The following is a 26,510-nucleotide window of genomic DNA, read 5'->3' on the forward strand; positions in this document are numbered from 1 at the left end:
TATGTAAAAGAGCAGCTTCTACAAAACATCTGAAGTTCCACTGAAGAAAGGAACAAGATATGATGGTAATTTATTGAGAGTATTGAGAGGATAAATACAGTAAATAACTAGTGTAGCCCAGTCTATCCATTAACAACAAATTATTTTGATAAGTAAAAATTGTCATGATGAACACAGTGTTTCACCTGCATGGGTGAACAGAGCATTAGCCTATTAATGTTAATTATTGCATATTTAGGTTATGATTGTTGAAGTTTTGATTATTCATTTTGCTAATAATAATCTATATTACATTTCTGCACAAGCATTATATTTTTTTACTTTTTCTAAATGTTTTGTTGAAGGATCATAAATAACGTACACTTGTACAAAGTTCTGTTGCATGTCAGTGAACATTTGCAGCAGTCACATGCAAAAGAATCTGCACATACTCAAACACAATTTCCTGTTCCTGTCCTACCTTGAATTATTGACATTGCTGGACTGTCTTTGTATCCGTTAATTATTTTCTGAGAAACCCTTAATCGTTACATAAATATACTATGTCTCATTTTTTGGCGAAGTGACGTAAACGTAAAAGTGAATGTAAATACAGATACATACCCAAAGATATACATATTGAGCAATAAGTAAATTTACAAATGAACTTTACCTCATTGTACACACATTAGTCATATCAAGGTTTTAAACTCAATGTAATGCATGTTCAAATAAATGTGTTCATTTCTGTTGGAAATTGCAATGATGTGTATGTATTGGTAGTACGTATTTTGCGTTTTGCAAAAATGTTGCCACAGGTACGTTTTTCCAGTGAGCCTGTGTTACCCATGAAGGTAGTTAAGACATCATACAAGTAAGCAACGGTCTACATAAGAAACCTAAAGTTCTCTTTCAAACATTCACTCTGTATCTCACAAAGGGGACAAATCCCGTATTTCAGATATGCTGTCCGAAGCAGGCATGTCAACCAACTTGTGATGTATGTAACAAACACAACACCCGTAACTATTCTCAGAATAGAACTGGAATATATGTGAACATAGGAATATATGTTTTTTTTATATACACTTAGGACGGAATGAGCCAGTGATGGCTCCGTGACATCCAGTCTATTAAATTCGACAAATGTGTAAGGCTTGCTGCTGCATATGTCCTGAACTGAAATGCCCTTAAATAGTGCCCATGACCCATACACAAAGAAATATATTTGAAATTCATGACTTCATCATTCAAATTCAAAACTTTTGAGTATATTTTGGAATATATGCAAATATATTTGAAATTGGCCCAATAAATATATTTCACACTTAACATCATATATTTTTGTTATATTTCAGAATATATTTCAATGTATTTTTTTTTTCTGTATGGGTCCCCAAAAGTGTCAAAATATATGTGGCATATATTCCAAATACATTGAAATATATTCTGAAATATAACAAAAATATATGATGTTAAGTGTGAAATATATTTATTGGGCCAATTTCAAATATTTTCAAATATTACTCTGAAAATATATTTCAAATATATTTCTTTTGTGTATGGGGAGGAGGCCAAACCTCTGGTAGAATGAGCCCTCAGCCCTTCTGGAGGACATAGACCTATTCTATTATAACAGCTTCCACTACCCAGTGAGACAGGCGCTGACATGAAATAGGTTTACCCTTATGAGAATCAGCCCATGAAACAAATAACTGATTACTCTTCCTTAGTGCTTTCGTTCTGTCCACATAGTGATGCAAAGCACAGACAGGGCACAAGCAATGAAGCCGTGCATCCTCTGATAAGGAAAAAAGCTGCGGATGGAAAGCCAGTAAATCCACCCGTAACACTCAAGTTTAACCTCTCACAGGCCAGGCCCAAAGAGCCACTTTGTCTGGGACCGGGTGAAAAATCTCCCCGCGTGCTTGCAAGAGGAGATCCCATGCGCAACGGGAGCGGCTAAGGGTTGTTGGACAGGAGTTGAATTATCTCTGTCAGCCACAATTTCCCTAGCCAGTTCAGGGCGATTGGTATGACTGAGTGACCGCATTCCCTTACTCTTTTTAGTGTTGGTACGATCAGACTCAGTGGAGGAAACGCCATAGCATCCACACCCATAAATGCACCGTCTCTCGCCAGAGAGTAGAATAGAGGGCAATGAGTGTTTTCATACGAGGCAAAAAGACCTACCGCAGCTCGGCTGAACCTCTCAACTGGCTCACTACCTGAGGGTGGAGAGTCCATTCTCAATACAGAGGATTTCCTTTGGAAAGAAGATCCGCCCCCACATTCATTATTCCCGGGACATGCATTGCCTGTAGTGAATGAAAATGCTTCAACGTGATCAGTTTCTGTGCCAGACTGTGAAGCTGAGGGGAGCGTGGGCCTTCCTGGCAATATGTATGCCACATTAGTTGTGTTGTCTGATCTGATCAAAATGTGGAGGTTCCTTAGGAACTGTCCCACCCTGGAAGCAGAGGAAAACCAAGGGCGTGTGGGCTGGGTGGGTCAAGCAGTGGTCTTCCCTTGAAGGCAAGTTTCAAAAGCCTCTCCATCTTTCTTGCGAAGGTCACACTGCTGCCGCATATTTGTCACAGCAGCCCCAAAAAGGACTTTCGGCTCCACTGGAGCATCAAGGAACTCTGTCTTCTCTCTTTCTGACAGGCCTGATTATCCCAACCACAGCACTCTTTCGCCCATCACTGCCAAGCCCATGCTGTGGCAACATCTCTTCATGACGCAGATCTCTTCCCACAGTGCTGAATCAGAAGACCCAGCACGGTGAATAGGGGGCACGCCAAGCTCCTAATCCAAGCTCCTCGACGGCCTTTGAGAGGATGTGGATAAGCTGGACATCCAGCCCAGTTCTGGCGTCGCTCAGATCTTTAGACGGCAGGGAGGCAGAATCATCCACTTAGCCCGACCAATCCTTTTGGTCGGTAGCCACCAGTGACATCCTCCTAGGATCCCCCAAATGAGACGCCAGAAGAGCTGGGCCATGGGACTGGCTGGTGTGACTGACGAAGAAGTGGTGGATGGAGGAAGTAGTGACTGTCGGAGAGTTTGGACTGGTTCGGCAAACGGATCGGGAGCTCCTGCTTCCATTGTGATTTACTTGTAAGTGGTCCGGCCTTCTGTCATAAACCGGAGATGGGACACCTAGATCAACTGAACAGGATTTTTATTCACAGAATGGTAAATGTCTTTCAGATCGTCAAGCGGGTAAGTGAATGGCACAAGATTGTATCCGTTGGTATTCATATTATTATTATTATTATTATTCTGCTCTGGTAGTCTATGGCAGCCCATAGATCTGCTTGCAGGAAAGTTATGAAAAACCTACCTTTTCGAACTAGATCAAAAGAAAAAATATTTGGTAATCTTTCTTTTTTCTTTAATCCTCTTGGCCCCCTTGGGAGCATAGGGCGTCCACCATGTATCTCCACCTCACTCTCCTCTGTGCTAAGGACTTTACTTCTTGCCAGGAGGTCCCCGTCTTGGTCAGTTCATCAAGCGTGGACCGCCTCCAGTTGGATTTAGGTCTCCCTAACTTCCTCTTGCCTTGGGGGTTATAGTCCAGAGCTTGTCTTGCTATGTTCCTCGAATCCTTCCTTAGTGTGTGACCGATCCATCCCCACTTTCTAGATTTGATTTCAATGTGTATTTGCTCCTGGTTCATGCGTCTCCACAGGTCAACATTTGATATTCTATTAGGCCACCAAATCTTCAGTATGTATCTGAGACAGTTGTTAATGAACACTTGTAATTTATCAATGATTGATTTGGTGGTTTTCCAGATTTCACAGCCATATAGCAGGACAGATTTTACGTTTGTATTGAAGATTCTGATTTTGGTGTTTCTAGAGAGCTGGGAAGAGAGCCATACAGGTCGGAGCGTTCTAAAGGCATATCTTGCTTTGCTGATGCGCAGCTTGACATCAGTATCAGCTCCACCATCTGTGCTGATGTTGCTTCCGAGGTATACAAACTCGACCACATCTTCCAGGGATTTATCCTCGATTGTGATAGGTTGGTAGGTTTTGGTGTTAAGTCTCATGACCTTGGTCTTCCCGACATTTATCCTGAGGCCTATCTGTTTACTGTGTTCATGCAATCTTGTGGTCTTGCATTGAATGTGTGAATGTGTTTCTGAGATCAAAGCCAGGTCATCTGCAAAATCAAGATCTTCCAGTTGCTCAAAAGGGTTCCACTGTAGTCCTGTCCTTTGACCATCCACTGACATTTTCATTGTCAAGTCGATTGCAATGAGGAAGAGGATGGCAGACAGTAGGCAGCCTTGACGTACTCCTGTTTTTATGCGGAGGGTATCGGAGAGCTTACCATTTGAGGTGACTTGACCTGTGAATCCATCATACATGCATTTAATGATGTTGACCAGTTTTATGGGTATTCCATAGTGTCGGAGCAGCTTCCACAGAATGTTACTGTCTAGGCTGTCAAAGGCCTTTTCAAAGTCAGCAAAGTTTATGAATAATGATGACTGCCATTCGATGCATTGTTCGACAATTATTCTGAGTGTTGCAATGTGATCTGTACATGAGTTGTTTATACGGAAACCTGCTTGTTCTCTCCTGAAAATCTTGTCTAGTGGTTTTTGTATTCCGTCTAGGATTATTCGGCAGAGAATTTTGTTGGGGACTGAGAGGAGCATGATGCCTCTCCAGTTTTTACATTCACTGAGGTTTCCTTTCTTGGGGACTAGAGATGTTAACCGATGACCGTTTGACCGATGGTTGACCGTATCAACGTTAACCGATCAAAGCTGTCGGTAGTCGGTAAAAAAAAAAAAAAAAAGTGATCTCTAAATTAGGCTATTATAGACAGTGGACTAAACGCTACTACAGTTAGCCATCTCATTCCAAGATCTTTTTGTGTGAAGTGAACAAATCCCTCACACTCAATTTTTCATAACTTGCCTGTTTGTAGCCTACTTAATAAACCAATAAAAACATTTGGCGCGAGGTCACAGCGTTTTGGTTCGCGCGCTCACAAGGTTTGCGAAAAAATAAAGGCTAGGCTACAGGCTAAAACACTCGAGGTTAGAGCCAGGGCAGCACTAGCGGCGCCAGGATTTTGATTGTATAGGTGGGCCTCCAGAAAACTGAATGGGCCAGTTAAAATAAGCCAAAAAATAAAAACGGGTTCCCCTTCATCTCCGTTTCAGCGCTTTTCTGCGGCACTGAGGACAGCGACTCAGTAGCCTACCTGAATTTAATGCGTAATTAGCATATAAAAAAAAAATAATACAAAAAAACTTAAACAGGAATTTTTTTTTTTGCTTTTTTAATTCAATTAGCCTACACTTTCATTTAATTTATTGTTTAATAAAATTATATGCCTATTATTTTTAGTTTATTAACAGCAACAACAGCTGTAAAGTTCAAGTTGATGATCGCCATCTCCGTAGTGAACGCGCCTATAGAGAAATGCACATCATGGATTACATAATCAGAGAGTAGCCTATTTCTTTTCGTTTTAAATTGTTAAAAAGACATTTCAAGATTTCTTAAGATATATTTCATGTCTGTGAGGCATACGCTGAGTTTCGCTAAGTTAGGATGAGATGCGCTCCAGTTCACGAGCAATGCAAGTGACCTCGCGGACGCCTCCATGATTATATCGTCTGCTAGGCTATATCTTATTCTCTTATTCTCGCTATATCTTATTCTCTAGGCTATACTTATATTCTTATTTATTAAATCCAGGCAATTGGTTGATAATTTTTTTTAATTAAAATTAAGATACAATTTATACAAAACGAAATTCACTTAAAAAAAGGCTTTCTACAAAACAAAACTTAATTAAGTGGTCAAAATCATGTCTGATCCACTCCATTTCACTCGAAATAGTGTGCATCCTATCTTACTCGTGCGGTTCACTTTTCATAATCAACAACATAGATGAAAAAATAACATTATAATATTTGAACAAATATGAAGCTAAAATTAGCTTATTTAATGGCTACAACACGTAGGTTATAGTAGGAGTCTATTTGTACAAATTGCTGCACATTCATTTTATTCTGAATTTTGCACAAGTTGAAAGGCATGATCATTTCACTGATAATTGTGCGTGCATTTATTAATTATTATCTTAATGAATAATGTAACAAGGACGAAGCATGTAAACTGCGTTGTTTGTTTAGAATGGAATGGATCGCAAATAGATCCGAATAGATCCGAAATAGAAACGTACAAAACCATAGTAGAAAATGGGTAGCGCTGCGGCTGCAGGGCAGACGACAGGATGAAGCTTGCAAAGAAGCGTGTAAGTTGCAACTTGTGTGATACAGTGCTATCATCTTTCTTTATTATTGTTAGCACTACCTCAATCTAAAGCGCCGTCTCTTCAGAGCTGTCTTTTTCTTAAATGAGCTGCGGCAATGTTTCAAATGAGCTTCTAACGCTAGACAAACGCCTTTATTTTCAACGCGATCACCTTGTAACTGTTACCCAAACCATTTCGAAATTAAGGAGCCATTTGTCCTCCGATTACATACAAGCTCCTTGGCGCCGCGTTTGCGGGACTCATGTTTCGCGCTGTAGGGGATTTAAAAAAAGTGACGTGAGTGGAAGGGTGGCGCCTGGGCAGTGTGTGTGTGAGTGGGAGGCAGAGCGACAGAGAGATGCGACAGAGTTGCGAAATTGCAGGCGTGGCTCGAAATGGCTGTTATTTCAAATAGCGTAGCATATTTTAAACTAATCGGTTAACCGGTTTCAACTGGCTAATGAGGCTTGGTGGTCGGTCAGGAAATTTTTTAGTTTTCGCCATCCCTATTGGGGACTATGACAATTAACCCCTCCTTCCAATCATTGGGAATCTCCTCTTTTTCCCCAGATGTCATTTAGGAACCCATGGAGGATATCAGTGGAGGCGCTGATATCTGCTTTCAGTATATCAGGTGAGATGCTATCCTTCCCCGGTACGCTGCCTAGCTTTAGTTTTTTGCAGGCTCTCCTTATTTCCTCCTTTGATATCCTACCACAGTTGATGTTTAGGTATTTTTCCACGTCCTCTATGACTGGGGGGCTGTCTGGGGGGAATCTATTCAGGACTTCTTCGAAGTGTTCCTTCCAGCGCTCTAATTGCTGGGACTCTTTGGTGAGAAGGTTTCCCTGCTTATCCCTGATAGGCCGGCTTGTGGTCTGTTTTTTCCCCGACAACTGGTGGGTTATTCTGTACAGTTCCTTGGCGTTTCTTTCTCTGTCTGCTTCTCCTGCTTCCTTAGCCAGCTCCTCTATTTGTGCTTTCTTGTCCCTCTAGCAGCTTTTACGGACCACCCTGTTTTTTTCTTGGTAGTCTTGTCTGAGGCGTTTCTTCTTGTTATCTGTCTCTCTCTTGAGTTTTGCTTTGATATCTCGTCTAGCTTCGATCTCACTCCAAGTTGCATCTGTGACCCAATCTTTTCTTCTGGGGTCACTGTAGCCCAGAAGAGATTCACAGGTGCTTATGAAGGCCACCTTGCATCTTTCCCATTTGTTGTTTATGTTGTCTCCTTCTGCTAGGGCTTGGAACCGGTTGCGGAGGTGGATTCCCCATTCCCGGCATATTTTATTATCCTTTAGTTTCCGTGTTTCAAACCTTCTCTGAACCCTGTTCCCAGGTTTCTTCTTCACTGCCAGTTTCATTCTGAGTTCTCCCATGAGAAGATGATGGTCAGAGTCTATATCGGCGCCCCTCATGGCTCTGACATCAAGGAGAACTCTCCTCCATTTCCTGTCTATTGCAAGATGGTCAATCTGATTCTCAGTGAAGTGGTCTGGTGATATCCAGGTAGCTTTATGGATTTGTTTATGTGGGAAGAGACTGCCTCCGATCACTAGCTCATTGAGGGCACAGAAGCTGGCAAAGAGGAGCCCATTTTCATTTATCTGCCCCAATTCTTCAGTTCCCATTGTTCCTCTCCAGTCGCTGTTATCTTTTCCAATTTTAGCATTCATATCTCCCATGATGATCTTGATGTCTCTTTTGGGATTCTTCTGAAAGACAGCCTGTAGTTGTTGGTAAAAGGTCTCTTTTTCTTCATATACGGCATTGTTGGTGGGAGCGTAGCATTGGATAACTGTTATATTACGTCCTTTTGATGTAAACCTGATGATTCGTTCTGAAATTGGTTCCCATTCGATGAGGCTTTTACCTGCATCTTTTGAAAGGAGTATTCCTACTCCGTGTGTGTGTGTGGGTCATCTTCTTTGGGGTTTCCTGAATAGAGGAAGGTCTCTCCAGTGGCAGTTGTTACTTTTCCAAAGGTATTCCATCGGCTCTCACATGCACCAACACTGCTTAGGTTGTATCGTTGCATTTCTTTGGTCAGTTGTGCCAATTTTCCAGTTTGGTAGAAGTGTTCTGATGTTCCAACACCCAATTCTCGTTCTTGACTTCAGCTTCAGCAGACATTTCCCCCCCTGGGGTCTCTGGTGAGTTTGCCTCAGGCGGTTCATACATCCCACACGTGGGTCGTCAGTTAGGCTTCGTTCAGTAAGGGATAGAGTTTCCATAGTTTCGATTTCTGTTACCAATTTATTTTTTCCGGGGACGGGTAGTTAGCCCATCGCCCAACCCCCAACCTGGAGGGCCAGTGGGATCACTCTTTTTGTCTGGTCTCTACCCTTCGACTTGTTCGGCTTGGGTGACCCTGCCAGGGGTACAAGAAAGTACAAGACTCCTGCCAACATAGCTCTAGGGGTCATGGAGACGTGCACAAACCGCTCCACCACGATAAGGTGGCGATCCTTTCGGAGCGGAATGTTTGGTAATAGGCCTGTTATTTTTTTAAATTGGAGAAACAACTGCCTATTACAAATTGATTTTTTCATCTCAAGAACAAAATTAAGATAACTATTTTAACTAAACTAAATAAAAGCAACATCAAAATTTACGTGCAATAATTAATAAAATTAAAATAAATTGATTTAACACACCTTTAATTCTGTCCCTAATCCAGAATACAAGTCCTGTATCGGTTTTGTCATCCACATGTTCTGTAGTGACAAATTAATTTAAATCATCCCTTCTGGACACTGCAAGGCTAAACAGCACCTTATCTCTGTGATTGGAAACACATTTTGTGAATAAGAGGTTGTTCTAGTCCTTTAAATGTTTGTGCTGTCAGTACAGTCGTACACTTGAAGAATCCAAATTGTTTTTAAAAATATTTCCCTTTCCATCTGTGGCCATCATGGTTCCAAATGCAACTGGATCATCCCAGGGTCCAAAGATATTCACATAAGACAGTCATTTTGGTTTGACGTTTATAAGTTTGGAAATCTAACATGGATGATACTGTACCACTATCAATAGGCCTAGTAAAGAGATGTGAAAAAAAGAGAAAAAGAAATCAAACATGCAATAGGCTACCTTTTGCTTACTGCCCCCTTTATCAACAGTAGTAACTTGGCAAACTTAAATCCATCCACCTATTGATGTGTTCATAGGTGTTGTGACATCCACAAAAATTAAAGGTCACATTGATGTGTTCATGGAAACCACCACCAGAGGTCATAATCGCCACAATTCTGAGCAACCAATTCTGGTCTAGAGCACAGTGAACATAAATGCTGCGATGAAAGATGTAAATTTGCAATTTTTTAGCACAAATTTGATATATTACATATTTTAAATATAATATGAATTTAGTTAATAAAAAATTGGGAAGAATTGTATAACCTCAAATCTGACAAAACAAGATTTATGCAGACAATCAAGATACCTTTTAAATATTAATAAAAAAATAAAAACTTTAAAAATTAAATTTACACAAAAAATGTAAATATTAAATCTTCAAAGGTCATCTCTTTAAATGTGATAATGCACTAGTTTCACATTGCTAATATTTTCTACAGTAAGCCAAACATTTTAATAGATATATAAGGAAATGTGCTGTAATGAATGAGGTTAGAGATAGGATACAAATGCAGATTATTTTTCAGGACTGGCTTGATTTCAAGAGGTCTGATTCAAAGGAACAGGGAAGCAGGACTTCAGATTAAAGCTCAGTGGATAAACTGACATTGGTTATTAGATCTCCCTGACAAACCTGTGAAAACCACATCAATTTATAGCATCAGTATTGAAAAATAAAGTTAATATTTTTGAAATATCAATAAGTTACATTGCAGTGCTCAAAATGCACATTTAATTATTTTATTGTCGTTTGGATCAGTATTAAGGAAATAATCAAATGTATTGAGAAATCCAATGATATACATATATAAATCGTTCATCTTACCATATCTACATGTAACATCAAGAATAAGCAGCCTTAATATCCAGGACATAAGGTCACTTTTTTTACATGCCATTTTTCAGAAGTGCAGCAGCAGCGTGTGAGCTGTGGTCTTTGGGAGGTACATTTTACTTCCGTCTAAGCTCAGACTGTAATTGCTGAAGCTTGCAGGGTGTGAAATGTATACAAATAATTTTTTTATTCACTCATGATCTGATAGATCATGATTCTTATAATTTAACACCAGTACTGTAGGTGAGGTATATGTTTTAGGAATTTCAGAAACAGACTTATTGAAAAGGGCAGTTTTACACTGACAGCGGAATCTATAGTTAAGGTTAAGCCATGTGTTTGAAAGTGCTAGACCTTTGTTACACACAAAAATCAAAAGAAAGTATTATAAATTAGAAAGAGGCAAAGCAAATATGAATTTTTTCTTTTTAGTTCTTCAGTTCTTTAGTAATTCAAATTATGTTAATGCTGAAAACAATCTACAGCTAGTCAGATGCTTAGGGGATGTGGTTTTATGGTAAGCGGTTTCAACCTCGAGAAGGTCCAAGAGATTACAGCTAAATAATAGTTTCTCAAGTTTATAGTTTTAGTATGGTTATTTAAGTATTTCACATCACCATGAAACATTTTTTTATCTACTGTGCTATTCAACCTGCATTTCTTTATGACAAATGAGGCTGGTTGAATATAACCACAACTGGGAGTCACGACTGCCGATTGATCACTGAGATGTTGGTTAGAGAGCCCTTGAATCAGCAACAGTAAACAATGATGGCATGCAGACAGCAATCGTGCATATCTTGATTACATTCTCACATGAAAGCATGCAAGCATATTTTTTTACAAACATGAAGTTACTGAAAACACTGTTGAAATGTAAATATGTAAAATGAATAGTTTGGGATCTGTTGAATTCTATAATGATTCGGGAGAAAGTGCTGACCCTTGTGAGATATTTGTTATGCAACATTATTTTGAGTTTTTTTTTTTTTTTTGCTTACACACTAAAAGTGGTAGTTTTTAGTTCCCACTCAGTGAAACCATTCACTCATGTACCTAATCTTCAGACCAAGTCCGCAAAACTGCAAGCACATTTTCTGCTTTACACTGTACTTGTAAAACAAACTTAAACACAGTTCTCTACATTAAAACGAACAGCTCTTGTGTTTCATTTGTAAAACACTACCATTTAAATGCCACACTCATTTACCAATTACCTACACCCAAATGTGCGTGAAAATACTTAACATAAATACTTAACTTAATACATAAATCGATAACTTAGAAATCAAAACTCAGTGTTTTGAGAAACAAATACATTTTTTACCCTTGCATTTATGTTTATTTTGTAAATATATACTGAATGCACACAAAGTCAAGTCACCTTTATTTCTATAGCACTTTATACAATATAGATTTTTTCAAAGCAGATTCACAATAATAACCAATTCAAATTCTGCTGTAAAGCAGCTCTAACAAGCCAATAGTGTCATTATTCAGCTCATGTCAGTTCAGTTCAATAACTGTAAAGTTCATCAATTGTACAACATTTGTGCATATCCAGTGTATTTGTGCATATACATGTACATGTGAGTGCTATGACAAACTCCTGTGCACTCCAATCCACACTGAAGATGACACAAGATAGAAGTGTTTCACATTTTGCACATCCGTGTTTAGTTTGTTGTTTGCTATGACAAACTCCTGTGCACTCCAATCCACACTGAAGATGACACAAGATAAAGTGTTTCACATTTTGCACATCCGTGTTTAGTTTGTTGTGTATATGGCTAATCATTTAATGGTTTGTGTGTGGAGATATGCAAAAACACATTTAGTTTAAAAAGTTTTGAGTGAAATGTCTGCTTTTGCAAGAGATGTGTGACATTTTGCATGTTATGTGCGTGTTTAGTGGTTTTGTGTTTAGAGAAATGGAGCCTCTCATGATCCTGGTGGTGTGACTTTTGTTTGTATGGACTTTTATGTTGAAGAGTATTCTCTGTTCCCAAATGTTTGTGTTCTCTTCCTTTGTTCATTTCCTGTTTGTTCTGTCCCTTGTTAGTTTCTGTAGTTGACCATGTTTGTCTCCATAGTTACTCTATGTTCTCACCTGTTGTTCCTTAGCCATTGTTTCTCTGTATATTTATACCCCCGTGATTCAGTTGTCATTTGACGGTCGTTATCTTTGCATGTATTTGTGAAGCTGTTGCGTTCTTGTTCCTTAGATTTTGTTCCAGTTCCTGGTTTTGATTTTCAATGTGGATTACCTTTATTTTGTGAATGAATTGCATTAATTTCTGCAGTTGGATTCTTGCCTCTCCTCGTCCCTGCTGTCCTGTAACAGGGCCAAAGTTTCAGAAACTGTCTATAAGCAGTTTTAAAAAACTGTAACACCTAACAGAAACCATCTAGCCTAATTTACAGATTTCTGTTTCTCTTTCAGTAAACAATCAGTTTAGGTACAGTGTATGGGCATTGTCATTTCATCCTTGTGGTGATATAAGCAGTAGCCTACACGCTTTGCTCAATGTCCTAACTGGGAAAGGAATCTGACCGAAATAGTCTGCTAATTTTTCTTTTTCAATGACCATGCTACATAGGTGTTTTTAAAGTCTAAGTGGATAAACTGAATGTGCCCTGCTTTTAGACGAAAGTTTGTTCTATGCCTATAGTTTATACAGAAAGCCACTGTTTGCTTATATTGTTTGCTCAGCTTATGATAAATAAATATTGATTGAGCAGACTGTGTAATACAAAAAGTACAGCACATACACTCCAGACATGCAAAAATAACAATAAACTTTTGTTTTGAAGCAAGAAAATTTGCTATGACATATGAAGAACATCATGATTCTTTGTTCATCATGACATTATAAGATAGTAGGATTACATGGTTGCTTAAAAAGTACCATTATTTTGCATTGTAGCGATAACTTGCAGCACTTATGTCTTTTGATACAAAGAGATAAAGCTCAGTGGACGAGCGTCATATGTTAGCAACCCATTGCCCTCAGGCACAAAATGGAGCAGTGAATATGGTTCAGTTAAACATCACGTTTGACAACAATAAAAATAATAAACCACAGACTTAATCACCTAATTCTGTGATATGGTTAATATGGTGTTTCCCACATTGTACATGAGATTGTGCTTATAAAGTCTTGCAAGTTCAATTTTTTTCTGTAATTTTTATTGATATTTTACAACCCTAGCTGTGTAAGTTCCACTGTTTTCAGATTTCAAATTTTTTGTGAATAACAAATAGCTTATTCATATAATATCTTATCTATGCTTCAGCAAATAACATCATAAATTTAGGTCTCTTCTTCACACAAAACTATGATTTTATAAGAATCAAAACTTAGTAGACTACATGAGTGGCAATCAACTAATTTTATGATACTATGCTTATTTTTGAAGTTTGAAATCCTCCATCCCTTTACACATTTTTATTGTATGTAAAAGAGCAGCTTCTACAAAACATCTGAAGTTCCACTGAAGAAAGGAACAAGATATGATGGTAATTTATTGAGAGTATTGAGAGGATAAATACAGTAAATAACTAGTGTAGCCCAGTCTATCCATTAACAACAAATTATTTTGATAAGTAAAAATTGTCATGATCAACACAGTGTTTCACCTACATGGGTGAACAGAGCATTAGCCTATTAATGTTAATTATTGCATATTTAGGTTATGATTGTTGAAGTTTTGATTATTCATTTTGCTAATAATAATCTATATTACATTTCTGCACAAGCATTATATTTTTTTACTTTTTCTAAATGTTTTGTTGAAGGATCATAAATAACGTACACTTGTACAAAGTTCTGTTGCATGTCAGTGAACATTTGCAGCAGTCACATGCAAAAGAATCTGCACATACTCAAACACAATTTCCTGTTCCTGTCCTACCTTGAATTATTGACATTGCTGGACTGTCTTTGTATCCGTTAATTATTTTCTGAGAAACCCTTAATCGTTACATAAATATACTATGTCTCATTTTTTGGCGAAGTGACGTAAACGTAAATGTGAATGTAAATACAGATACATACCCAAAGATATACATATTGAGCAATAAGTAAATTTACAAATGAACTTTACTTCACTGTACACACATTAGTCATATCAAGGTTTTAAACTCAATGTAATGCATGTTCAAATAAATGTGTTCATTTCTGTTGGAAATTGCAATGATGTGTATGTATTGGTAGTACGTATTTTGCGTTTTGCAAAAATGTTGCCACAAATACGTTTTTCCAGTGAGCCTGTGTTACCCATGAAGGTAGTTAAGACATCATACAAGTAAGCAACGGTCTACATAAGTAACCTAAAGTTCTCTTTCAAACATTCACTCTGTATCTCACAAAGGGGACAACTCCCGTATTTCAGATATGCTGTCCGAAGCAGGCATGTCAACCAACTTGTGATGTATGTAACAAACACAACACCCGTAACTATTCTCAGAATAGAACTGGAATATATGTGAACATAGGAATATATGTTTTTTTATATACACTTAGGACGGAATGAGCCAGTGATGGCTCCGTGACATCCAGTCTATTAAATTCGACAAATGTGTAAGGCTTGCTGCTGCATATGTCCTAAACTGAAATGCCCTTAAATAGTGCCCATGAGGAGGCCAAACCTCTGGTAGAATGAGCCTTCAGCCCTTCTGGAGGACATAGACCTATTCTATTATAACAGCTTCCACTACCCAGTGAGACAGGCGCTGACATGAAATAGGTTTACCCTTATGAGAATCAGCCCATGAAACAAATAACTGATTACTCTTCCTTAGTGCTTTCGTTCTGTCCACATAGTGATGCAAAGCACAGACAGGGCACAAGCAATGAAGCCGTGCATCCTCTGATGAGGAAAAAAGCTGCGGATGGAAAGCCAGTAAATCCACCCGTAACACTCAAGTTTAACCTCTCACAGGCCAGGCCCAAAGAGCCACTTTGTCTGGGACCGGTTGAAAAATCTCCCCGCGTGCTTGCAAGAGGAGATCCCATGCGCAACGGGAGCGGCTAAGGGTGGTCGGACAGGAGTTGAATTATTTCTGTCAGCCACAATTTCCCTAGCCAGTTCAGGGCGATTGGTATGACTGAGTGACCGCATTCCCTTATTCTTTTTAGTGTTGGTACGATCAGACTCAGTGGAGGAAACGCCATAGCATCCACACCCATAAACGCACCGTCTCTCGCCAGAGAGTAGAATAGAGGGCAATGAGTGTTTTCGTACGAGGCAAAAAGATCTACGGCAGCTCGGCTGAACCTCTCAACTGGCTCACTACCTGAGGGTGGAGAGTCCATTCTCAATACAGAGGATTTCCTTTGAAAAGAAGATCCGCCCCCACATTCATTATTCCCGGGACATGCATTGCCTGTAGTGAATGAAAATGCTTCAACGTGATCAGTTTCTGTTTCCATTCTGAAAAAGGGATAGACAGCCACAAATTAACCTGATGCGCTCCTCCGACAGAAACGCTTGATACAGGTCTGAGTTCAGTCTGAGACCGGTAAATTATCTCTTGCGTGGGCACCAAGGAGCTTTTTGTCTCGTTTATCTTGAAGCCTAAGCTTTCCAAATGAGAGACAAGCATTTTTGTTTCTCTCTCCGCCTGCTGTTGTGACGGCACACATAGCAGTAGATCGGCCAAATATGCTGACACACTTAGACCTTATTCTCAGCGGTGTGAGCGCTGCTTCGACACACTTGCTGAACAGCCTTGGAGCTAGTGACAGCCCGAACGGAACTGTCAAAAACTCATAGGCTGTGTCCTGATAGGTAAACCTGAGGAATTGTCTGTGTGCTGGGTATATGCTTATATGAAAATATGCATCCTTTAGATTGACTGACGTAAGCCAGTCTCTGGGACAAATATATTGTGATAACATTTTTAACGTCAACATTTTGAACTTGTATTTTCTGAGGTGTTTGTTGAGGTTCCCTAAATCCGGAATGGGACGGAGACCTACCCCTCTTTTAGGAATGACAAAGTACCGGGAGTAAAAGCTGTGATGGCTGTCTTCCGGCGGCACAACCCAAATTTCTTCCTTTAAAATCTGAGCTGACTCCACTTCTGCCGCTGACATTAACACACTGTTGAAAAGTGGTGGTTTTACAGCAAGCTGCAAACAATAACTCTGTGTTATTGTGGATAAAACCCAAGTGTGTACTGCGGCCTAGGGTACCCTGCCTGTCCCACCCTGGAAGCAGAGGAAAACCCAGGGCGTGTGGGCTGGGTGGGTCAAGCAGTGGGCTTCCCGGGAAGGCAAGTTTCAAAAGCCTCTCCATCTTTCTTGCGAAGGTCACACTGCTGCCGCATATTTGTCACAGCAGCCCGAAAAAGGACTTTTGGCTCCACTGGAGCATCAAGGAACTCTGTCTTCTCTCTTTCCGACAGGCCTGATTATCCCAACCACAGCACTCTTTCGCCCATCACTGCCAAGCCTATGCTGTGGCAACACCTCTTCATGACGCAGATCTCTTCCCACAGTGCTGAATCAGGAGACCCAGCGTCGATCTGCCTCCTCATCTCCTCCATGAGCTCAGCCTGATATGCTGTGAGCAGTGAGGTGGCATTTAAAGCTCTGACAGCCAGGACAGATGAGCAGTAGATTTTTTTGAAACAGAGAAGTGAAAAGCCTCTCTGTCCGTCTTGGCAGTGAAGGAAAGGAAGAGGATAGGGCTGCCAGGCGATTGGGGTGAAGGTGACTTGCCACCAATAATTCTACAGGGAGGGGGTTGGACATCCCAAGTTCCTCCATATTAAGCACATCCAGCCTAGAGAAACCTTTAACAGGCAGTCTATGAGGAAAAACTTCCCAACTCTGCAACACATGCTGAGATGGCTGGAAACTGCTTGGCTGCATGGGGAGCCTCTTCCCATCATATACTTCCCTCTCTATGCCCTGGCCTTCCTGTTCTGATGGCCAGTCCATAGAGAGTTTTTTTATCAGCTGCTCTCTTACACATTTCAATAAGGTCCAAGTCTCCCTGTATGGGAGAGGGAGACTCACCTGTCGCACTGTTAGGCCTGGAAGAGAGATTTGGAGGGAGAATTGCATCCTCTTCATCTTCCTCCAAATTGTCTTCCAAGAGAAAAGCAATTGTCTCATCATCTTCCTCCTCCTCTTTATCCCCCATTTTTGGGTGAACCTACCCTTCAAGACAGTCTTAATATAGAGGATAAGTTTAGCCCCAGGATAGCCGAAGCAGAAGACAATCTAATTTAGCCTATAAAAAATTGTCCATGTTCATATACACTTTATTTTGGCTGCTTGCTTAATTAACTAAAACAACACACTTTTTGTCAAATCTTAATTTCATAAGTAGGCTACACTAAATTTAAAGTTGTAGCAAAGTAGCAATTTACTTAATCTGTTTGCATTGGGATTACATTAATATTATTATTTTAGCTCTTTGGAGAGTAATGATGATGTTAGGTGTTATTTTATATTTTTGCAAGTTGAGACAATTTTCTCCAATTTAGGGGGTATTGCAAAAAGTAGTGTATGCATCTTACCTGGGTAAGTTTACTCAGTGTAAGCAGATAACCTCAATTTTTGGTTTCAAACCTAGAGGTAACTTTCCGTGTAAGTAAGTGGCCATAGCAACTTTCTCCCTGGACATACATACATACAGCTTCAGAGTTATTCGGCATGCGTATGTTGTACCCCTGGAAAAGGGGAAAATAGACGTTAATAAAGGAGAAGACACAGACTCGTTGTTGCCTGTGCGTCAAGCTGTATTGGCTTGTGAACTAATTTCTTTCTTTTTCAACACAATATGTAATAGAGAATTGAATGTATACATCAATACATTAGTTCACATTAATATGCAGGCTATCAGCAATGCTTCAATGTATCTTCAATGTATCACAATGTATCACAACAGTCACCAACTGTAATTTAAATATATTTTTGTACACATTTTTATAACTTCACTTTTATAACTGTGAATTTGTATAAGCACTAAGCCTGCATTTTTAATATTCAGTCCTTTATCAACTTTTCTATAACTTTGACACTAAAATAAAATAGAACACTATTTCAGCAGTCAATTACCAATAAACAGATTAAAGGGGTGGTTGATTGCTATTTCACTTTTTTCATTTTAAATACTGTGTAATGTTGCTGTTGGTGCATGAACAGTATCTGCAAAGTTGCTGCGCTGAAAGTTCAACGTAAGCAGAGATATTGTCTTTTAAAAATCAGGAAGTTTAATGCCTACAAAAACGACTCGAATGGGACTACAACGAGATACTTCCCGGGTTTTATACGTAACTAACCCTATACATTTACATCAACCCTCCCTCCGGAACATGTTCTGCTGTCGAAGAGGAGGAGTTATAGTGGAGAGCTGTAGCTGTCAGGTCTTCTGTGTTCAGGCTTCCTACAGACGCTGTAGTTCGTCAACAATGGTTAAAATTTAAGTTTGATTATGTTCCTGACAATTACAATCGTAGTTTAGCTCTCTGTGCTGCGCATTTTACGGAAGACAGCTTCCAGAATCTACACGAGTTCAATGTCGGATTCAACAAGAAACTATTACTCCAACATGAAGCAGTTACAGCTTTAAAACCAGAGGCCACAACCTGCAAGTAAGATTTAATCATTTTAAATGTATTTGCCTGTATAATTTAAGACGTACGTTTTAGTTTTATCAAGGATGTAAAAAAATGCCAGCGCTGGCTTTAGTATATGACAGATGCGTATAAACATTTTGGACCCGAATTTGTATATGTACAAATTTTGTAAACGTATTTTCCATGTATACTTTATGACGTAATTTTTTGATTTGATCAAGAACGCAAACCAATGCCAAAGCTGTTTGGTTATAGTAGCTAGTTAGTTCGATGTTATTTTGTGTGTATAAGAAACGTGTACAAACTTCAAAAAATTATCGCAACAGCGAACTTCAGCTGCTGTTATCACATGTACACCTAAAGAAAATGACAAACTGAGTAAACTACCGGTAAGTTTTGTGAATAGTTAAACGGTTGTTCATTCTATCAATAAAACAATATCTTTAAAAAACGGTATTACTCAGTCATGTATTCAGTTATATTAAATGTTTAATCAGGGGGAAAGCGTATCTCAAAAGCTAACAAACAGCAGTAGCATTTTCAAGTAACAGCGTATGGGAATTCTTTGAGAAAATAATAATAATTAAAAAAAAATTACCATTCAGAAACGTTTAGTAAGAGCCGTGTTTGCGGAGGTTCTGCTTGACTCTCTTCATCACCGCTCTCTGGGTCTGATTCTGGCTCAAACTGATGAGGCAATATTGACACCATTACATTTGACCGGGTCCGGAGCACATGCAACTGTCGCCCGTAAAGGTAATGGGCGTGAAGATTCCGGACGCAGTTTAGCCAATTACAACACACCGGCCGAACTAACCAATCTGAGCTCATTGCCTCTTTCTGAGGGAGTGGTTTCATAGAATCAGGAAGTCAACCGGTCGTTCGAATGACAGAGGAGGAAGCGGCTTACAATAAAGGTGAAATTTATGAAAAATAAGGCGTTTTTTAACAAACGAAACACGAAGACATGTTATATTGCAGCCCATAAACATAATCAAGCTAAGAAAAAAGGCAGTAAACCACCCCTTTAACCATGAAATACAAAAAAAACAACATGGAATATGTTCCACATAACATTTGTTCATTTGCTCCTAACCATTTCAGTTAATAAATGGCTAACTTTTACATTACAGTAAAAGGGGGCCTCCATGTCCCTGGCCCCCAAATTCCTTCAAACGGCCTTCCCCCCTAGTGGACATTTCTTGAATTACAATTTAATTTTCTCCAGTTAACCAACAAAACAACAATAAACTCACATACCATTTTGTTTAGTATTGCATAAATCATATTGATCTTTTTAACCACACTACACATAACGTTTCAATAAGGCTACAGTGGGTTGCAGCACAGATTACGCACAATATTATAAAGTTATAAACATTACCAATATTTATTTAAATTTACCACACAAATCCAAAAATCACACATTGTTGATCTGTACTCAAAAGGTTGTAATTTTTTTTTTGCAATGGGACATTTATGATAAACATTTTATTTAAAAAATGCTAATCATATGTGATACATCTCACCTTATCACAAATGTAAAAAAAAAAAAAAACTAATTGTATGCAGCCATATTATCTTTGCAAGTGCAGACTGTTTTTTTTAAATAATATTTCTTACTTTCTTACTTTAATATTTAAACTTATACATTTTACACACCATTTAAACCTATGACATTTATGTTCTGACTTTTTTCTCAAAATTGTGAGTTTATATCTCGCTATTCTGATTTTCTTCTCAGAATTGTGAGATATAAACTTGCAATCCCCTTTTTATTTTTTTCATGGTGGAAACAAGCTTCCATAGCCTGCTACTGCAGAACTGTCACTTTCTGCCACAAGGTATACTCTAGGGCTGCACGATATTAAAGAAAAATGCGATATGCAATAACTCATTAAATAATGCAATATTCAATATATTAAAGCTTAAAGTGTGTAAAATAAACTGAAATTATCTTTAAAATATATTTAAAAGTATATAACCTACATACGTGTTTCACATTATTTTTGTGACAAGAAAACATCCCTACAACTTCTGAAAGTGAACAGCAGTGTTTGCATAAGAAGTGTTATTTTAACATCAGTGTAAACCACGGGGTTTAAGGTTTCATGTAGGCCTACATTAGGTTTATTTAACAACAGAAACTGAATAATCAAATGTAAAAATAAAACACTGCTTAGTTTTCACTGTACGAATTAAATATAATGTATACTGATTCTTATTAAAGCTACAAAAGTTATTTAGCCAAGAGCATTAGCCAAGAGTCTTTTTTTCATGATCCCAGTTATTGTTTAATATTTCAATAATTTTGATATATTGTGCAGCCCTAGTATGCTCTGCCCATAAATATAAGTTGACTGAACTGACTCCAGATTGTGTTTTTGAAACCGACAACTGCCAGTAAAGGGGATGGATTTATAGTCACCCTTCTTGTATTAGATAATGAATTGAAAATCATAGTTATATCTTGTACATTATTCTTATTCATTTTATTCGGTGCCCTTTGTGGATGTAGTTTTCCTGTTCTGATCCAGCGAGGAGCTGATCTTGCCTATGTTTTATCCAATTATGCTTGCAGCAGTTGTTTACTTTTAGAGGCATGTGACCATGCCAAAGAATAGTCTCCAGGAGAATTCAACATTTCCCCAGATAAGAAGAGTCCTTCTGTAATATATGACACTTACCAAAGTTTCTTACAAATATAGAACAACGTGTGTTCAAGATAATGTCTTTAAATTAACTAATTTGCATAAAGAACAGAATACCATGTTCGGATGTTGCTAAAACTGTCTATACTGCTAACCTATCCAAACCTGAAAAAATGACGTCAACTGATTGTCCATATGACTACAAGTAATTTTTCTATGGTGTGGAGAATCTTGTCTTCAGTAAACTGTCAACGGATTGAACTTCTGGTCTTCATTGCGCTTACTTTTGAGTCTCTTTATATGGTTTAACTGTAATTTCCCTATAATATACAGTGATCTGTGAAAGTATTCAAACCCCTTCTTTTTTTTTTACAGTTTGTTATGTTACTGCCTTATGTTAAACTACTTTAAACTACTTTTTTCACATTAACCTACACTCCATACACCATAATGACAAATCAAAAACAGATTTGTGATAATTTATTAAAGCAGCACTAGGTAACTTTTCAACCTTCATAATATATTTCCAAGACTCTTGTGATGGTACATCGACTTACAATAGGTTGAATGACATGTCTGCCATAGCCTGACGGGGTCTGTATCGTTTTTAATCGTACTTTTAAACTTCGGGGTTCGGGTAGTAACCCCCGCGCACAAAAAGAAATACAAAATTCGACTGCTTTACGGCATAGGCTACCTCACTTCCCCCAACACGTCCTCACATGCTGTTGGACTTGTAAGTATATTGCTTATATTGTATATCACTCGGACAAGCTTTCACTCGTTGGTGTGAGCTAAAAAGCACCTGGCGTTCTTGTTGATGGATTAGTAACTTAGACATCTTCGGAGGCTAGCTCGATGTTCGATGTCCGACGATTTGAAACGCGTTGTGTTTATTACCCAATCCAACTTGTGTAACTGTCTGTCACACGTTTTACCGTCCACAGCATTACTTGATAGACAAAAATAGGACAAGAATGAGCTTCAAACAGAAACAATCCGCTTACGGAATGTTCGAGGCGCACATACAATACAGACTGCCGAAAGTTAAACAGGGCGCGCGCAGCTCTTAAAGGGGACACACCTTATTTCCACTCGTTACAGCTTCCATCTGACTGAACAGGGACCGGTATCATAGACAGTATATAAACTGGACACAGCGACCCCATTGGATTCAACGGAGACAAATGAAGTCAATTAGAAGCACTAACTTCCTGATGGTCGAGCGTACTGCGCAGACTCAAACTGAGCTTGATGACGTAGATGTGACGTGAGCAGCCCGTCTGTCTTCTAGCAGCTGTGCCAAGCGAAATCTCAATCATTCCCTTCCGAATCTTGCAGAGACGGAGAGTGTGAGTAGAAGCTGTCCATGAGCTAGGAGCAGGAGTAACTTTTGCTAAGTATTTTGATTAATTACTTTGTCACTTTGCCTCCACGTCCCCCCGATTGCGCGCAAGCTTCTCCTCCTGTCCATACGGTAATTCTTTACTGTGCGACAGAGAGTCGCGTGGGTATGACCAGTGATGTAGTGGTGCCTGGAGAAGTGGGTATACTTTTAATTTATGCCTCAAATTTTTTTTAAGCGCCCCAGGAAAGGATGAACACTCTGTGTTATAAACAGTGATGTAAGATAGTCTTGCATATAAGTTCACCCCAAAATGGGCCAGTATAGTATTTACACATTATCACTTAACTTTTGCTGCTTGACTTCACAGAAAAAGGATCATTATAAAATTAATATTAGCCACAGAAGAGGTGCAGTTTTTGTAATTAATACTGGCTTTTAATTATTTATTAATACTAAATAATTATGAATTTTGAGTAACTATTCCTTAGTCCATCCACATATGAAAATTGGACGACTATTCAAGGGATCACTGCAACACTGTCTTTACTGGGCGCAGGGCCATACGCAGGGTTTTATAAAAACCGAGGTCCCAAAAATTATTTTGCTAGGGGGGTTCGGGGGCATGCCCCCTTGAGAAAATTTTGATTTTCCTGATCTCGACATGTGCATTTTAAGGTGTTTTGAAGGCCAAAATAAATGGACAACAGTAGCTTTAAAAGCATGTCAGTGGGCAGTAGCATGAAGTATTTTATCAGATATTTTTAAACATGAGAATCAGTTTAAATGTCGCAATGAATGATCCACACTACAAAATGGAAATGCAGAATGTTTATGCTTATTGTTGACAATACACAATAACATATTCGAAACGGGAATGGCCTTAAATAAGAAATGGTTCAAGGATTATTTTGCATAGATGTTACATTTCAAACAAACGCCAATGCAATCCTTCTGTGTCCAGACCAGAGGCATATGAGCAATTTATATGAGTATCAAAGATCAGTTTCAGCTACTTTTTCTTTCCTAAATTAATCAATGTTTTTGGACTAATATGTTCATTTAATCAATGGTTCAATTGCTCATTCATAAAGACAGTCACTTGTGCCACCTTCTGGCTTAATGATGCAAGTTGCGCAAACACAGACAAGCGGAGTGATACAAACAGTGAAAAGTCTAAGTGCTGATACTGGGGAAATATTCAAAAAAATTCGAGGTAACGTTATATACAAATACATTTATACATTGTATTTATAATAATAATGGCAATATATTTAATATGGTGCTTGTGTTGTTAAATTGAGCTTATAGTTTCCACTGTGTTTGATCAAACTGTTTATTTCTGTCGGTCATTTAAAACTTCGATCGAAAAACAGCTGTTCATTTTAGCTACTTGTATTATTGTTAACTCAAGCGTGAAGCGCCGCGTTGGGATTCGCGCTCGGCTCGCGCTTCTGTGAGTGAACATAAATCCCGCTTGCTTTGATTGGTCTCAAACATTTTGACATTGACGAGCGGGTGTTGAGAAGGTCGGTTATCGTCGCGATGGGCAAATCATTGCAGCACCAAATTAGAGTTAATATTAGGCAATTATTTCACAACTTTCATTATATAGGCTAAACTAAAAACAACTACTGAGGTCCGGACCTCGGGGACCTCAATGGTGGGTACGACCCTGACTGGGTGTTTTCACACGCACATCAGAGGGGATTTAGAAGTGGGTATACGCAATGCCGACTGAACAAGAAGTGGGTATACGCTGTATACCTGCGTATACCCTGCACTACACCACTGGGTATGACGCAATTGTTAGCCTATTTTTACAAAAACTGCATCTACGGGGCCATAACGTAAGATACAAGGTAATGGAGCCTTTTATACATTTTCGTGTTTCTTTAGAAATAAATAATGGACAAATGGAGTCTTTAAACGCCTCAGATGTAAAGTTATTCGCTGTCAAAGTGACGCCAAAATGAATGGGAGTCAATGGGATGCTAACAGCAGGTGATGGTCTGCTAGCCAATGGCGGCGCCCGGGGAAGCTTCAATGTTTTCCAAAACATTGGGGGCTTGACCGGTATACAGGGGGGAGGGTATCAGGCCGTAAGTGAAGACACTGCTCTGCGTGAGTGGTATTTACGACAGTAACGTTAATTACAAGTAGTCCACAGTGATTCTAGGGGTCGTTGTTTGACCAAACCGGAATTCCTACCTAGTGTGGCTTTAAATTAAAAACTGAAATAATTACATTGCATAAGTATTCGTACCCTTTTCTGGGACACTTGACATTTAGCTCTGGAGCATTCCAATTTCGCTTGTAGATGTTCGAGTGGACTTAACCTGTGGAAAATTCAATTGAATGGGTATGATTTGGAAAGGCAAACACCTCTCAATAAAAGGTCTAACAGCTGATAAAGCATATTACAGCAAAAACCAAGCCATGAGGTGAGGTCAAAGGAACTGCCTGTAGAGCTCAGAGATATATTATACTAAATTTATAAATAAGGACAAATTTACAGAAGGACAAACATCACTGCAAAACTCCACCAATCTAGGCTTTATGGCTAGACTCACGTCTCTCCTCAATAAAGAGTCAAGACACATGAAAACCCACTTATGAATTTGCAAAAAACAACTAAAGGTCTCTCTCATACTGTGAGAAACATTATTCTCTGGTCTGACGAACCTCAGTTCCAAGCATCATGTATACAGCAAACCAGGCACTGCTCATCACCATTGCTCACAATACCATCCCAACAATAAAGTGTGGTGGTGGCAGCATCATGCTGTGGGGGTGTTTTTAAGCAGCAGGGACTGGGGAACTTGTCAGGGTAGAAGGAAAGCTCAGTGCAGCAAAAGAGGTAGCCTTAAAGGAGAACTCCGGTCAATTTTAACATTAAGCTCATTTTTTTTTGTAAATTTGGAGTGCTTTCAATACAGAGAACAATGACAAAAATCGGTGTTGCCTACACCGTGTTATCCTCTTTTTAAAATTTGCACCCTGTTGACTTCAATGGGGCAAGTTTTAAACCTGCTTTTAGCCTCTTAACATCCTTGATGTGTCATTACAAGTGCACAGCTAATGTGAGTGATTCCTTCAGAGTGATCATGGGTGAATCTGACTGCAGTAGATGTGAAAGATATGAATAAAAAATGTTATTTCAGCCAGCGCACATACCTGTATTTACATCCTGTTTTCGGTCGAAGTCCATAGTAATCAATTGTCTAGTTCACGCGCGTGATCATAGGTAACTAAACCTATGCGGGTGAACTCGACAATCGATTACTATGGACTTCGACCGAAAACAGGAAGAAAATACAGGTATGTGCGCTGGCTGAAATAACATAATTTTTATTCATATCTTTCACATCTACTGCAGTCAGATTCACCGTGTTCACTCTGAAGGAATCACTCACATGACCTGTGCACTTGTAATGACACATCAAGGATGTAAAGAGGCTAAAAGCAGGTTTAAAACTTGCCCCATTGAAGTCAACAGGGTGCAAAAACAGACCTGAGTTCTCCTTTAATTAAATATTAAAGCACACATTAAGACAATGCACAACTCTGTGAATGTCCTTGAGTGGCCCAGCCAGAGCCTGGGCTAGAACCAAATCTAATATCTTTGGAGAAAACTGAAAATGGCTGTCCACCGACAGTCCCCATCCAACCTGACAG

At 39.0% G+C, this 26,510-nt stretch overlaps 1 protein-coding gene across 1 annotated transcript; it reads right to left on the reverse strand.

The window, feature by feature from the left end:
- Nucleotides 1-3,376: 3,376 nt before the first annotated feature.
- LOC308690363 (putative transposon-derived protein F52C9.6) lies at nt 3,377-4,225 on the reverse strand (the record flags this gene model as incomplete). The annotated part of the gene is made up of 1 exon (XM_081364764.1): nt 3,377-4,225. The coding sequence occupies one exon, from the start codon at nt 4,223-4,225 to the stop codon at nt 3,377-3,379; it is 849 nt and encodes a 282-aa protein (XP_081220890.1).
- Nucleotides 4,226-26,510: the final 22,285 nt, after the last annotated feature.

This window comes from Scardinius erythrophthalmus (genome assembly GCF_964197995.2).
Source record: "Scardinius erythrophthalmus genome assembly, chromosome: 5".
Lineage (NCBI taxonomy): Eukaryota > Metazoa > Chordata > Actinopteri > Cypriniformes > Leuciscidae > Scardinius > Scardinius erythrophthalmus.